This window comes from Balaenoptera musculus, chromosome 9 (assembly GCF_009873245.2).
Source record: "Balaenoptera musculus isolate JJ_BM4_2016_0621 chromosome 9, mBalMus1.pri.v3, whole genome shotgun sequence".
Taxonomy (NCBI): Eukaryota; Metazoa; Chordata; class Mammalia; order Artiodactyla; family Balaenopteridae; genus Balaenoptera; species Balaenoptera musculus.
In genome coordinates this window covers 94,813,269-94,829,649 of record NC_045793.1, presented here as the reverse complement: position 1 = coordinate 94,829,649, position 16,381 = coordinate 94,813,269, and the positions used below count along the sequence as shown (strand labels likewise).

Genomic DNA, 16,381 nt, shown 5'->3' with positions numbered 1-16,381 from the left:
ATTCCAGAAAGAGAAAAGAAAGAGAAAGAAACAGAAAGTATATTTAATGCAAAAGGGTTGAAAACTTCCTGAATCTGGGTAGAGAAATGGACATCCAGATCCATGAGGCCCAAAGGACCCCAAATAGGTTGAACCCAAATAGGGATATACTGAGACACATTATAATTACATTGTCAAAAGTCAAAGACAAAGACAAAGAATTTAAAGAGTAGCAAGTGAAAAGAGTGAAGTTACATAAAAGGGAACCCCCATAAGAAAATTCAACATTCATAATAAAAAACTCTTAGATTAGGTATAGAAGGAACATATTTCAACATAATAAAGGCCATAAATGACAAGCCCACAGCTAACATCATCTCTGATGGTGAAAAGTTGAACGCTTTTCTTCTAAGATCAGGAACAAGACAAGGGTGCCCACTCTCACCACTCTTATTCAACAAAGCATTTGAAGTCTTAACTAAAGCAATCAGGCAAGAGAAAGAAATAAAAGGTATTGGAATTGGAAAGGATGTAGTAAAAGTGTCTACCTTTGTAGATAACATGATTTTACATATAGAAAATCCTAAAGACTCAACCAAAAAACTGTTAGATTTAATCAACGAATTCAGTAACGTTAAAGGATACAAAATTAACATACAAAAATCAGTAGTGTTCTCTACACTAACAACAAATTTTTTAAAAAAGAAATAAAGAAATTAATCCCATTTACAATAGGATCAAAAACAATAAAATACTTAGGAATAAATTTAACTGAAGAGGAGAAAGATCTCTACTCTGAAAACTACAAGGCACTGATGATAACAATGAAGACACAAATAAATGGAAAGGTATTCCATGTTCATGAATTGAAAGAATTAATATTGCTAAAATGTCAATACTATCAAAAGCCATCTATAGATTCAATTCAATTCCTATTGATATTTCAATGGCATTTTTTACAGAAGTAGAAAAACACTTCTAAAATTTACATGGAGCCATAAAAAATGCTGAGTAGCCAAAGAAATCCTGAGAAAGAAGATCCAAGCAGGAGGCATCATACTTCCTGATTTCAGACAATGCTATAAGGCTGTAGTCATCAAAGCAATATGGTACTGGCATAAAAACAGACAAATAGACCAACGGAATAGAATGCAGAGCCCAGAAATAAATCCAAGCATATACAGTTGACTAATATTTCACAAGAGAGCCAAGAATACTCAATGAAGAAGAGACAGGTTTTTAAATAAATGAAGCTGGGATAATTGGATATTTACATGTAAAAGAATGAAACTGGATCTGTATCTTACACCCACTCACAAAAATTAGCCCAATATGGATTAAAGACTTAAATGTAAGACCTGAAACCATGAAACTTCTAGATAAAAACAGAAATAAAGCTCCTTGACATGAGTCTTGGTAATGATTTTTTTGGATATGACACCTAAAGTATAAGCAACAATATCAAAAATAATAGAAAAATGGTATAGGTGAACCTATTTGCAGGGCAGATATAGAGACGCAGATGTAGAGAACAAGCATGTGGACACAGGGGGGAAGGGGATGGTGGGATGAATTGGGAGATTAGGATTGACATATATACACTACCATGTGTAAAACAGACAGCTAGTGGGAACCTGCTGTATAGCACAGGGAGCTCAGCTTAGTGCTCTGTGATGACCCAGATGGGTGGGATTGGCGGGGGCGGGGGTAGGAGGGAGGTCCAAGAAGGAGGGGATATATGTATACATATAGCTGATTCAGTTTGTTGTACAGCAGAAACTAACACAACATTGTAAAGCAATTATACTCCAATAAAATAAAATAAACAAGTGGGACTACATCAAATTAAAATGCTTCTGCACAGCAAAAGAAACCATCAACAAAGTGAAAAGACAACCTGTGGAATGGGGGAAAAAAAATTGTAAACCATATACATGAAAATGGGTTAATACCTAAAATATATAAGTAAGTAATTAAATCCAATAGCAAAAAACCCCAAATAACCTAATTTATAAATGGGCAAAGGACCTGAGTAGACATCTCTCCAAAGAAGACACATAGAGGGCCTGCAGACACATGAAAAGATACTCAGCATCACTAATCATCAGGGAAATGCAAATTAAAACCACAATGCGATATCACCTCATGCTTGATAGAATGGCCATCATCAAAAAGAAAGAGATAACAAATGCTGGCAGAGATGTGGAGAAAAGGGAACTCTTGTGGACTGTTGGTGGGAATGTAAATTGGTACAGCACTATGGAAAACAGTATGGAGGATCCTCAAAAAGTTAAAAATAGAACTATCACATTCCAGATCTGGGATTATATCCAAAGGAAATGAAAACATTAACTTGGAAAGATATCTACATCCCCATGTTCACAGCCACATCATTTGCTATAGCCAAGGCTTGGAAAAAAATGTGTCCATCAATGGATAAATGGATAAATAAATTGTGGTATACATAGACAATGGAATATTATTCAGCCATAAAAAGTGAGAAAGGCTTACCATTTGTGAAAACATGGGTGGACTCTGAAGGCATTATGCTAAGTGAAATAAGTCAGACGGAGAAAGACAGATACCGTATGATCTCACGTATATGCAGTACTAAAAAACAAAAAACAAAAAACCACATAGAAAAAGAGATCAGACTTGTGGTTACCAGAAGCAAAGAGTAAGAGGAAGGGAGATTGGAAGAAGGTGGTCAAAAGGTACAAACTTCCAGTTATAAAATAAACAAATACTAGGGATGTAATATACAAGGCAACATGGTGACTGTAGCTAACACTGCTATATGATATGTAGGAAAATTGTTAAGAGAGTGAATTCTGTGAGTTTTCAAGGAAAAAAAAATGGATTTTACATTTTTAAACGATTGAAAGAAATCAGAAGAATAATATCTCGTAATGCATCAAAAATGTATGAAATTCAACTTTCAGTGTCCATAGATAGAGTCCTTTTGGAATACAGTCACACTCACTCATTTAAGTATTGTCTATGGTTGCCATCTCGCTACAACAGTAGAGTTAAGTAGCTATGATGAAGACCACAAGGTCTGCAAAGCCTAAAGTATTTACTATCTAACTCTTCATAGAAAAAGTTTTCAGATATATTTTAAAACAGTAAGTTTTAGGATGGTTTGCTATACCACAACTGTTAACTATGATTTTAAATTTTTCATCCTATGTTAAATTTTTTGGCTTACATGCTGTGTTTTATAGTTATATCTATGCTTGTATATTTAAATTTGTTATTAATTTTTAGAATATTTCATTGTGGTTAGTTTTTCTTTCTTGAAGCTTACTAATATTTTCTTTGTAGCCTAGTCTGTAATCAGTGTTTGTAAATGTTCCATAGACACTAAAAAAGAATATGTGCTCTCTGTTAGCAGGGTATGCAGTGTGACATATGTCTACTACCTCCACCTCATTAAATATGCTAAATAAATCCTCTTTTTATTTACCTATATTAGAAAATAGTTAAATTATTACAAAATGATTATGTCTCTCACCGTTTCTGTTTCTAATAGTTCTAAATTTCTATATTTTAGAATTTATTTCTATATTCTAATGTGTTTAAAAATAGCTTGGAACCACCAATTACTCTTACTTTCCAAATATAGTATGTATCAATGGCCACCAAAAAGGGCCAATCCCAGAGCCACAAAGATCCAGGCCAGCATTCTGATTTTCCTTTTTTGTTTCCCTTCATTAAATTGAACAGAGTGCTGAGACTTAAATAAACTCAGACATTCCAATGTCTGGATTTTTCTTTTTCCAAAGTTAGCAAATGAGAAAAGAAAAACAATTCACAACAGAGGGAAGAAAAATCATTAAGAAAGAAAAATGCAAATTTATAAATTGAAAGATTAAAAGTTGTGTGTGTGTGTGTGTGTTTGGGTTGGGGGGGCGTGCAGAATGTTCACTTAATTTCTTTTCCTACCTAGGATTATCCTAAATACAAAATTTCTAGTTAGAGAAAAGGGAAGTAAGTGATTGCCCCAGGAGTACTGTGGAAAAAGGAATCAGGAGATTCCAATTTGAGCTTCACACACCAGTGAGCTATGTGATATTGGGGAAAACATATTAAACCAGAACTAAGGTAGGTCCAGTCTGGCTTTGGAAGCAGTGCACAGCTTGCCAGAACTACTGTGGATCGTCCAGGTGAAGACGGCCAGGAGCAGCTGGTCACTAGGGGATGTTGCAGGATGCCGGACAGCTGGTGGAAATCAAGGCTCAGCAGGGATGTCAGCTGTCAGCACTGGGAGAGAGGTGGAGTCAGCGCTCACTAGAAACATCAGTTGATGTCAGATCAAAGGCCCAAGGAAGGCCTACGCTGGAAAGCTGAAGCTAAGAAGAGATAAGAATAGAACCCAAGTGGGGGCAAAGTAGCTGCAGAACAGAACTCAGTCTGAGCCAAAGGCAGGCAGGAAATTGGGCAGGGCAGGAATGAGTCTGGGAGTCGGAGGAGCAAACCGAGTGTCAGGCGACCGAGTCAAACTCCAGATTCTCTATCCAATTCAAAAGTCAAGGGCAAAAGAAGGTCAGCCAGCAAAGTCTGGAGAGCTGCGCCTACACCCTCCCAAAAGGAAGGCCTTTCGAGTTGGCTTTGTGGAATCTCCCACCAGATTTCAAGGGGTCTCTGGCCATGATGCTGTTAAATTCTAAGTTCTTACACGTAGGAAGGGGTTAAGTCCAATGATATCCCAGGTTCTATCCAGCTCCCCAAGTGTTTAGGGCTCTAACATTCTATAAATCTAAAAATATACATTAAGTTCCAAAGGAGAAATGAGGGTATTAAATGTTTTATCCAGGGAAACAGAGTTTACTGGACTCCCTCCCGCCACCATCCTCACCCCCCTGCACATACATATAAATATCCCACCACTACCACCTAATTCTTTCTACTAAAAGGCAGTGTGGAATGTTTTATAGCCCTTCTGGAAAAGAGGAGGGGGAGAGAAGGAGTGGACGACATTCCATTCCATCCTGACTCACTTAAAGATATCATTTGATTCTCAGTCACAAAGAATTCTCTTAACAGGGTAGAAAGAGCCCGGTCACAAGGCGCTTGTTTGGAGTTGCAGTGGTTCCCTTTGCATCCTGTAAGCCAAAAGGGATGCGTTCCAGGGCTGTGTTTCTTTCATTCTTTTGCCCTCCAGGCTGATTTTATAGTAACAACAAATAGCCACTTAAATCTATCTCCAAATAACCAACATTCAGGAAAATGTACCACATAAAATATAGACATTTTACAAGGGACCATCTATTAGCTGATAATGGCAGAGCTGCCATGGAATGCAATAAGAAAACAAATGTGACCCTCACCAAACGTCAGATCCATTTATCCAAATCAGCCCTCTGCAGTGGATCCCAGATAAACCTACAATGATATGATTCAAAGCATTATGAAAGGTTGGGGGGAGGTTACAATAAACTAAATTTGTAGGTTGAGGATATATAAAAATCATGTGAAATGCAGCCTCATAAGATACTAAGAGTAGGCAGAAAAAAAAGAAAAAAAAAAGGCTGGCAGAAGAGATTTTAAAATGTGATCATATGGGAAAGAGAATATTAGACCAACAAAAAAGTTTCCGTGGGAGAAAACAATAAGTTTCTCTATGTATATTAAAAACATGTAGACATGGGAGAGTCGATGGTTGCCAGGTTTAGAGGGGAGGAATTAATCAGGGTTAAAAGAGACTCCCATAGCCTCCCAGCCCTGGCAAAAGTGTCAGTGAGGGGAACTTAATCTCTGGGGCTCCGGATGGCTCTCAGCCTTCATTCTGCTTTTCACTCACCTTAGGCAGGGCTTTGATGATTTCTCCACTTTCCCCATATTAAAATCTAGTCTGAGGAAAGGGCCTGGGGAATTTTACTTACTCGAAGGAATAAGACTACAAGCTTTAACACCCCCCCAACCCCCGTGCTGTTTGAAGCTTAAGAGCGGACAAACTTTTAAGCCCCTAAAATCTATAATTGCAGGATTTCTGAAATCAGCAAACTATGTGTAAGGAAGGGTTATATTCCATGGAACAGAGGTTCCTTCCAGGCTTTCTAAATTATATCATATAGGCGGCCCCTGATAAAATCCTCCCTGTTCTCTAAGCAAACCACTTGTTCAATGAAGCCTTCCTGCAAGTAGCTAAAAGCCACCTAGGAAAGTGGTAAGTGATATCCATGTATTATTTAATTGTAAGAGTTCAAATTGTGAATGACAGGATAAAGACAGGAAGGTGGGGGCGTGGAAGGCAGGCAGGGGGGGAGGATTGAAATGGGGATTTAGGACAGGGGGTAGGGGAAGGGGCAAGAGATAGAGGGCTGTCGGAGATGAAATATGTGGTAGTTTTATTTTCTACTAAAAATGAAAATTAAGGATATTATAGATGTTATTTAACAGAAAAGTAAAGTCAACAGTTTTCAGGAAGGCCAAAGATACCCATTAAAACTTTGAAAAACTTAACCATAAAAATGACACAGGAGAACTCATGGATGTATTTTATATTTCAGAGTTCAAAGCCCCTGACTGAAGCTTTTCATAGAGTCTATTAACACAGCATAGCAACTCAGGAACACACTAAAGTGCTTCATTCTTTATGAGGGTACAACCACAAATGCATGGAATAATTTAAGTGGAATGTTCACAAGTTCCAAATTCATTGCCCACACTGAGAAACAGTGTTTCTTGAAAGGGAATAGTATATGAACTATTGAGGTCCACTTTGGGTTTGAAAGAAAAAAAAAAAAAAACAAGCACTATTAATAGCCTTTATTAGGAGCAACTGTACAAAGTTAAATGTATTCCTGAGTCTTGTGGGCTATTTTTAATTTTTTTAAGAAGTTGAACAGAAATCATTTGTTTAGCTGCAAAAAGGTCATACAGGCCAACTAGAATGTCATGCTTTACTTCTGCTAGAATTAAATCAAATCAGTACAATAACACTAGTTATATCGTCCTAATCAGGATCTGATTGGCAGTTAAATGAAACTTTATTAAATAAAAATTGTGGAAGGTAATTCATACAATAATTACAGTTTGGGAGAGGAAAATCTCTCAAAACTTGGCATCCATGAATAAAAAAATGATATAGGAGAACTCTGATGGCAAAAAAATGTGGGAATTGTAATTTCTGATTCTTGAGGATTGAGGTTCTCCTCAAATATACTGAGCACTGTTGTTTGCTGAGGGCTATGCTGGCTGCTTTCATGCCTGTTCTGTTTTTTAATTCTCACAGTGATGTAGGTATTCTTATACGTACCGTATATATGAGAACCTGAGGCTCAGAGAAATCAGAGGATCTGCTCAAGACCACAGAGTTAGTGGAAGACTCTGGTTTCAAATTCAGGCCTTCTGACAGTCTGTGATCATAATGCAGGCCTCCTAGGTTAGTTTAGAAAGAGTTCTCATTTCTAGCTACCACCGCTCTCTTTTTATTCTGACCTGACATTGGGTCTCTTCCCTTTGGCCAGTTTGCCAAATCTGGATGGCTTGGCCCCTCATTGGTTCATACATTCGCTACCTGAAAGAACATCTAGCGCCAGGGACCCAAACAGGCACCAGAAGTAAAAATCAAAAAAGACATAGTCTCTTACGATATGCATAGTCTCTCACGATGTGTCAAGGTAGGCTCATCAGTTATAATCAGTGTACCACTCTGGTGAGGGCTGTTGGTAGTGAGGAGGCTGGGGGAGAGGGCAGGGGTTGGGGGGCAGCAGAGGGTACATGGGAACTCTGTACCTTCCTCTCAGTTTTGCTATGAGTGTAAAACGGCTCTAAAATAACCGTCTTTAAAAACAAAAAGATAGTCTCTGCCTTAAGAAATTTACTGCTGCGTCAAGGAAGAGGATTAATGACAGCTGAACGCAATAGATGCTTTGATTCAGCACCACAGGAGGGGCCGCTTTAAACAGACAAACGAGACGGGGAAGAGCTCCCAAAACCTGTGCTCATTTTAAAGGACTGGTCGCAGCCAGTGAGATGAAGAAGCTTCATCATTTTAGTGAAAAGCAATGAGCCTGTGGGAAGACACAGCAGATTAAAAGACCAGGCCAAATTATAAGACGGTTCTAAGGCAAAAGTGGGAGATGCAATTACATGTGTTAAGATAAGTAGTTTAAACTTTATCTTCAAAGCAGTGGAGACCCCCCTGAAAGACCTAGGCAGGGAAGTGGAATGACCAAATTTGTCTGATGGAACCAAGATGTCAGTTTTTAAAAATTAATAGTATATTTAGGCATCTTTGAAGTCACAAGCCCTCCATGAACAGCCCAAAAATGCTCCAGGTCCAACTCTCCAATATTCTGAACAAGTATATTAAAAATAACTTGACACCAAATTTAAAGAGGTGAAGCTCTTTAATAAGTTCTGGATTCAATTCAACAAATGTCTGTTTAGCACCTCTGTTTAGAAGGCCCTGAACTACAGCATTTAATTTCACAGTATTTTAATACAGCAAACTGTGAAAATAAGTAGATATTCAATTGCATACCAGAAACTTGACTTCAGAAAACCCAGATCATTCAAAACCAAAAATAATTATTTATTTTACTAAAGGTATTGCCACAGTATTTTACTTTTATTTAAACAGTTCATATGTGGGGTTTTTTTTTCACATCTTTATTGGAGTATAAATGCTTTACAATGTTGAGTTAGTTTCTGCTGTACAACAAACTGAATCAGCTATATGTATACGTATATCCCCATATCCCTTCCCTCTTGAGCCTCCCTCCCACCCTCCCTATCCCACCCCTCTAGGTCATCACAAAGCACCGAGCTGATCTCCCTGTGCTATGCAGCTGCTTCCCACTAGCTATCCATTTTACATTTGGTAGTGTATATATGTCAGTGCTACTCTCTCACTTCGTCCCAGCTTCGCCTCACCACCCACCCCCGTGCCATCAAGTCTGTTCTCAGCGTCTGCGCCTTTATTCCTGCCCTATCACTAGGTTCATCAGTACCGCTTTTTAAAATTCCATATATATGTGTTAGCATACGGTATTTGTTTTTATCTTTCTGACTTACTTCACTCTGTATGACAGACTCTAGGTCCATCCACCTCACTACAAATAACTCCATTTCATTTCTTTTTATGGCTGAGTAATATTCCATTGTAGATATGTGCCACATCTTCTTTATCCAGTCATCTGTTGATGGACATTTAGGTTGCTTCCATGTCCTGGCTATTGTAAATAGTGCTGCAATGAACATTGGAGCACATGTATCTTTTTGAATTATGGTTTTCTCAGGGTATATGCCCAGTAGTGGGATTGCTGGCTCATATGGTAGTTCTATTTTTAGTTTTTTAAGGAACCTCCATACTGCTCTCCATAGTGGTTGTATCAATTTACATTCTCACCAACAGTGCAGGAGGGTTCCCTTTTCTCCACACCCTCTCCAGCACTTATTGTTTGTAGATTTTTTGATGATGGCCATTTTGACTAGAGTGAGATGATACCTCACTGTGGTTTTGATTTGCATTTCTCTAATGATTAGCAATGTTGCACATCTTTTCATGTACTTGTTGGCCATCTGCATGTCTTCTTTGGAGAAATGTCTATTTAGGTCTTCCAACCATTTGGTGTTGAATTTTGTCAAAAGCTTTTTCTGCATCTATTGAGATGATCATATGGTTTTTATTCTTTAATTTGTTAATATGGTGTATCACATTGATTGATTTGCATATATTGAAGAATCCTTGCATCCCTGGGATAAATCCCACTTGATCATGGTGTATGATCCTTTTAATGTATTGTTGGATTCTGTTTGCTAGTATTTTGTTGAGGATCTTTGTGACTATATTCATCAGTGATACTGGTCTATGGAGGCTAAACAGTGCACTATTAAATAACCAAGAAATCACTGAAGAAATCAAAGAGGAAATCAAAAAATACCTAGAAACAAATGACAATGAAAACACGGTGATCCAAAACCTATGGGATGTAACAAAAGCAGTTCTAAGAGGGAAGTTCATAGCAATTCAAGCTCACCTCAAGAAACATGAAAAATCTCAAATAAACAATCTAACCTTACACCTAAAGCAAGAAGAACAGAGAAAACCCAAAGTTAGTAGAAGGAAAGGAATCATAAAGATCAGAGCAGAAATAAATGACATAGAAACAAAGAAAACAATAGCAAAGATCCATAAAACTAAAAGCTGGTTCTTTGAGAAGAAAAACAAAATTGATAAACCTTTAGCCAGACTCATCAAGAAAAAAAGGGAGAGGACTCAAATCAATAAAATTAGAAATGAAAAAGGAGAGATTACAACTGACTGACACCGCAGAAATACAAAAGATCATAAGAGACTACTACAAGCAACTATATGCCAATAAAATGGACAACCTGGAAGAAATGGACAAATTCTTGGAAAAGTACAACCTTCCAAGATTGACCCAGGAAGAATTAGAAAATATAAACAGACCAATCACAGGTAATGAAATTGAAACAGTAATTAAAAATCTTCCAACAAATAGAAGTCCAGGACCAGATGGCTTCACGAGCGAATTCTATCAAACGTTTACAGAAGAGTTAACACCTATCCTTCTGAAACTCCTCCAAAAAATTGCAGAGGGAGGAATACCCCCAGACTCGTTCTACGAGGCCATCACCCTGATACCAAAACCAGACAAAGATATCACAAGAAAATTATAGACCAATATCCTGATGAACATAGATGCCACAGTACTTTAAAAGGTAAATGTGTCTGACATTGTTAGTTTTATTTATGACAACTTAGGGTAACCAACATTTTAGGAATGCCTTCACTAGGACTATACTGACATACACTTCCCTAACATGTGTAGCATTTTTCAAAAAGCAATTTAAAAGTTGTCATCAGTTTCTCTCCAAGCTACTTTTTTTTCTTCTCCTATGATTTATTTTTTCCTCCGTATAAAATTACACTCAGTTTGATATCTCCTCCTTTGATGTGAACTATCTTTTTTCCTCACCTGCCTAATTCTATTTGTCCTTTAAGACTCATCTCAGCTGGAAAAAAAAAAAAAAAAGAAGACTCACCTCAGCTGGCACTGTCTGCAGGAAAGCCTTCCCTGACTTGCCCAGATTGAGGTGGTCGCCCCTTCTCTGGGCTCCCACCACCCCGTGCGTACGTGTAGAGTGGCACTTCACACACACTACTTCATTCATTGCTTTACTTGTTTGTTTTCCTACTTAGACCAGGAGCCACCTCGTCTTTCATCTCTGTATCTGCAGGACAAGGGCACACAGGCAGCGGCCATTCCCGCTGATGAAGAGAGGAAGCAGGAGGAAGAAAATGGGTTGTGTTTCTATCTTCCCTATTATTTCTCTTTTCCTTCATCCTCATTTCATGTCTTCCTATTACTTCTCCCCAACTACTAATACATCATCATAATCCTTCTCTTCTTAGTATCAATACACATCATGATTTTTCGTCTCTCCCGCGAGGTCTGAACTATTGCAAAAATGCTGGTCCCGTGTGTGGGGAGCACAGGTTGAGGAGTTTGCTGCTCCTTAGCTTTGCAAAGGAGGGGTTTGTTGTAACAGACCCTGCGTTAGTCTCGATTTTATCTTTTCTTCTGTGTTTTAGCTGGGGACTTTTAACATGCTTTAGTTTTGCCTCGTTTTTGGTCTTAGCAGCTGGGTAAACAGACTTTCTGAAACACCCCGGATAAAATGGCAAGTTCAAGGGGAAAGTCTTCCACCTTTAAATTAAAAAAAAAAAAAAAAAAAAAAAACTTGCTCACGGCCACAGTTGGGGAATAGTAACACCTGAGAGCACTTGAGAGGGATTGTGTTTGTGCTGGCTGTGGAAAACTCCGCTGATGACAAAAACATGCAGCTGCCTTTCCAAGTGAGGCCGACCACTCTCAGAGAGCAGCATCAAACTGAATTTAGCAAGACTGACAGAAAAGTGAGGTAAATGACTGACATTTCTGGTAGGTAAACAGTCTACGAACTGCAGAGGAGAATGCAAAGAGAATCACCTGATTCTAAAACACTTAAATGAACGCTTGTCATGGGCAGGAAAGTTACTTTGGGAAATTACTCAGGAAATTAATCAAAACTTAGGAAAAATACTTTGGAAGGAAGATTTTGAAACACAAGAGGGAACCTTTATGTGTATTTAGGAGAGCAAACTTTGTAAAAATCCATAAATGCTTCTGTTTTCACTTTTGGATATCAAATTGGATGAAAGGGGTGCGACGTTTTGTTTTGTTTTGTTTTGTTTTTAAGGAGCACCATGAGTCCATCATTACTAGAGTTTTTTAAAAAGTTGTCTGAAGTGCAAATTCACTCTCACAAATCCCTCTACATTTTTATGTATTTTAAAGATTTTCCAAAATTGAAATATAGGCTGGGGAAAGTGTCTATGAGCATTAAAGGAAAGTTTTATGACGTAATGTTTAATAGCAGACAACAGGGAAAAACATGGTATATTCACATAGCAATGTAGCTACTGTTACCAAAAATATGCTTTTCCACAGAAATGACAGGAAAACCACACACAAAAAAAACTGTAGCATGTGCACTGTAATATGCTCACAAAAAGACAAACAGACAATAAGTTATTAACAGGCAGAGACTGTAGCTGCAATACTTTTGTAAAGCAAAATTTACAAAAAGTTTATATGAAAAATACGGACAACTAACTTCTTAGGCATATCAAAACACATGTTTTTATGGAAGAGGTCTTAAAGAAAAGTCTTCTAGAACGTCTACAAGGTTTACTCTAATGAAAGTCCAGGCAGGCAGGGAGCTTCGTTTTGTTTTGTTTTTGAAGCCATCTTCCTAGTGCCCAAAACAGTCACTGGCACATAGTAGGTAGTCAATAAATACGTGTTAAATAGATGAGTAAGAAAAGGAACAAATGAGAAGCATGTTCCATTGAAACTCTTGAGTCCCTCAGGTCTCTTTAGGTGTGGAAGGAAGTTTTTGCTGGTTCTAAGTTGCTGGAAAACTTAGAACTCTACCAGGCAGAGTATTCCCTTCAAGACGTCTCTTCAGGGTGGGGGGAATGGGTGAAGGTGCTCAAAAGGTACAAACTTTCAGTTATAAGATAAATAGGTCCTGAGGATGTTATGTGCAGCATGGTGACTATAGTTAATACTACTGTACTGTATATTTGACAGTTGCTAAGAGAGTAGATCTGAAAAGTTCTCATCACAAGGGAAGAAAAAGATTTGTAACTGTGAGGTGACAGATGTTAACTTACTAGGGTAATCATTTCAGAATATATACATATATCACATCATTATTTGTGTGCCTTAAACTAATGCAACATTATATGTCAATTATATCTCAATAAAACTGGAAGAAAAAAAAAAAAGACCTATCATCAGGTTACACAGAAAACAGAAGTTGTTGACAAGCTAACTCATTTTATGGCCAAAAAATTTCCTTTGTTTCACAAACTCCTTTATCATAAACTCTATTATAACTTTTACAGCATGATTTTCCTGCCATCTACCCCTACTCTCTCCCTCTGGACCCACCTTCCTATATTATTCCTTTATATTGAGAAAAGGTGGAAAGGAAAGCTCATGTCAGATTGTGGAAGGCCATGATGTCAGAATAAAATGACCAGATTTAATCATGTAATTAATATAGAGCCATTAATATTTTGAATATTGGAAAAACATAAAATCATATTATGAAAATGAGACATTTTACAACATTCACAGAGACTTCTGAAAGCCCAACACTTAACGGTACTAATGAATCCAGGGATATTTATTCAGAAAAACAAATGATAAGGTTATCAATGGGACTGAATCAATATCCTAATCTTCCCTGGTCGTCACTGTTTGATCCACCATGAAGGAGAAGGGACCTGAGCTGGAAGAGACTGTAGAACTGCATCCCACAAGACACCACCAAAACACGTCCACATGCCAGCCCAAGAGAGCAGGGACCCTGGCCTCTGGGCAACCAAGGGCCTCTCTGTGGTCTGTGTTTTAACAGCAGGATGATGATGATGGGAACTCCCTTATCAAGTTTCCTCTCTTAAGACTACCCTCTAGTCTCTTCTTTACAAGTTTGATTCCTTAAGTCTGAATAAAGACGTAAGAACCTATGGGTCCCAAAATGCTTAAACTCCCACTTCTGGGTATATAAGAAGAGAAAGAAGAAAGTTGTTAGGTTATTTAATTCACCCCAAAAAGAGAAATTTGAAATTAAACTGTTACAGATGCTGCTAGAAGTCTGTCCACAATAGAATTCTATAACAGAATTTAGCAAGGAATACAGGTTTTAGGACACAGGAAACCAATAACTTAACTCTGTGGTTCTCAAAGTTAGAAGAGTGCTGGCAACTCAATAACAAGATGACACTTGTATCTGCCTAGCTTTTGTACTTTTCTTGGGTCCACTCTTCTCACAGCATGGATATAATTTATTTAGACTCTCAAAGAGCTTTTGGTAAGGTTCTCACAAGTGCCTGTTATTGAAACTTGGTAACCGTGGTGTGAAAGGAAAAAGTCATATCAATGAATTAAACGAATCAAAAACTGCCTGAGAGGCAAAGAGGCAAAAAGCAGAGATAGAGGGCCAGTTCTCATGGGGTGAAATGTTAATGACTGAGGGCTCTCCGGCTTTGCAGTAGAATCTGAGTTTTATTTAACTAATGACCAAGAAAGGGGAGCCCAATTCTCATTCCCCTCTTCTCTGCATATCAGTCCCACACACAGAGGCCCCATTGACTGAAGGAGGAGATACAGGCAGCATAGAGAAGAAGTGCTTAAAATCCAGGGAAAAGCAAATAGGTGATGAATGCAGACTCATGTAGAGATCCCCAAAGGAGAAGGGAAGAGGAATAAACATAACATTAGCAGTTTTTTTCTAAGAACTTTTGTTTGTTAGTTTTTTAATACAATTTTTAAAGGTTACACTCCATTTCGTTATTACAAAATATTGGCCATATTCCCTGTGTTGTACACTACATCCTTGTAGCCTATCTTACACCCTATAGTTTGTACCTCCCACTCTCCTACCCCTATATTGTCCCTCCCCCACCTCCCCACTGGTACTCAGTTTGTTCTCGATATCTGTGAATCTAAAAACTTTGATGTATCTATGCTACATGGAAAAACAAGGGCAATTTCAAAAGACAAGATATGGTATTTGAACAAAAGTCCTTAATTTATTGGTTTGATGAAAGCAAATGTTCCATACTGAAGAACGGTTCACGTGGGCATTGAGATCCACAAAAACCACAACCTATTCCTATAGATTGAGAAGTTAGATGTAAACAAAAGTGAAACTGATAGGCAAGAGTAAGAATTATTAACTTTTTCTGAGGCAAACTTGAAAAACTGATACAGGTTTTAACAAAAGTATAACCTGACATGAATGGAATAATTTGAAAATCAAATACTCTAATTGGTCAGCATTAATCCTTTATGACTCAATCTGCCATTTTCAAAACATCATCATGACAAACTACACAGAGAGGCTCAGAAAAGCCAACAAACTCTTGACTGAACCTCCCTTATCTCAGTTTCCTCGTCTGTAAAATGGAAATAATAGAACTTCCCTCATGGGATGATTATAAGGGTTAAATGAGATCATGTATGTAGAGCGATTCATACAGTAAATGTAAAAAATGATGTTGCATTATTGCTGTTAGTATTTATGATAGACTAAACCCAAACACTTATATGCCACAGAGAAGCAACCAATGTAAGCTACTGTGACGTTCTTATTTGTATCATTGTTATGATGCAATACTTAGTAAGACATGTGAAATACCTTCAAATGCTTTCAAACAAAGAAAAACATAGCTTTAAAATATATTTCCACTAACCAATTTTGTAAAATGAAAGATAATTATAAGTTAATCTAAATAAGCCAAAAAGAGCACCACAAAATGCCAGATAAATGCTAATAACATACTAATTCTTAAAGGTACAAACAGTAGAGCCAAGCTTACCGTGCCGATAGTATTTTAATAAGCTCTTTTCTATTCTGTACCCGAAGGTGGTTAGTTCTATACTTGAAATCATCAATCAGTTCAGGCAAATTCAAGATCTAAAAGGGAAAAAGAATTTTAAAGTGTAATTCACAAAATTTTTGTGTACCTGCCTGTGGGTACTAGTGTTCAGGACCTACCACTCCATCCTCAAGACCATTCCTTGCTGGTCTTTATACTTCTTAACACAAGGATATATAGAGGGAAGGATCATGCAATTAGGATGGGTCATGCTGGTGACTGGTTTTCTCATTTATAAGAAGTTTTTACTATATTTAAGCATGTGCCTACATACAGGAAAACCGAAAAAGAGTTATCAGACACCCCATAATATCTTGTACCCATTTATGAGAATATAGGAAAAGAGTTATCAGATTCCCACAGTAAGTCTTATCTAGAGGAAACAGAGATAGAGGTACAAACTGGGTAAAACTGACCTAATTCTAAGAACCA

The 16,381-nt window shown here is 37.6% G+C and overlaps 1 protein-coding gene across 3 annotated transcripts in view; it reads right to left on the bottom strand.

Annotated features, from left to right (window-relative positions):
- The window catches only part of SUGCT (succinyl-CoA:glutarate-CoA transferase), a 781,582-nt gene that overhangs the window by 518,066 nt on the left and 247,135 nt on the right, over nt 1–16,381 (bottom strand). For all 3 annotated transcript variants that reach the window (XM_036863201.1, XM_036863202.1, XM_036863203.1), the window contains exon 11: nt 15,890–15,987. In XM_036863201.1, coding sequence (XP_036719096.1) covers nt 15,890–15,987 — 98 coding nt within the window. The remainder of the gene's footprint in view (nt 1–15,889; nt 15,988–16,381) is intronic.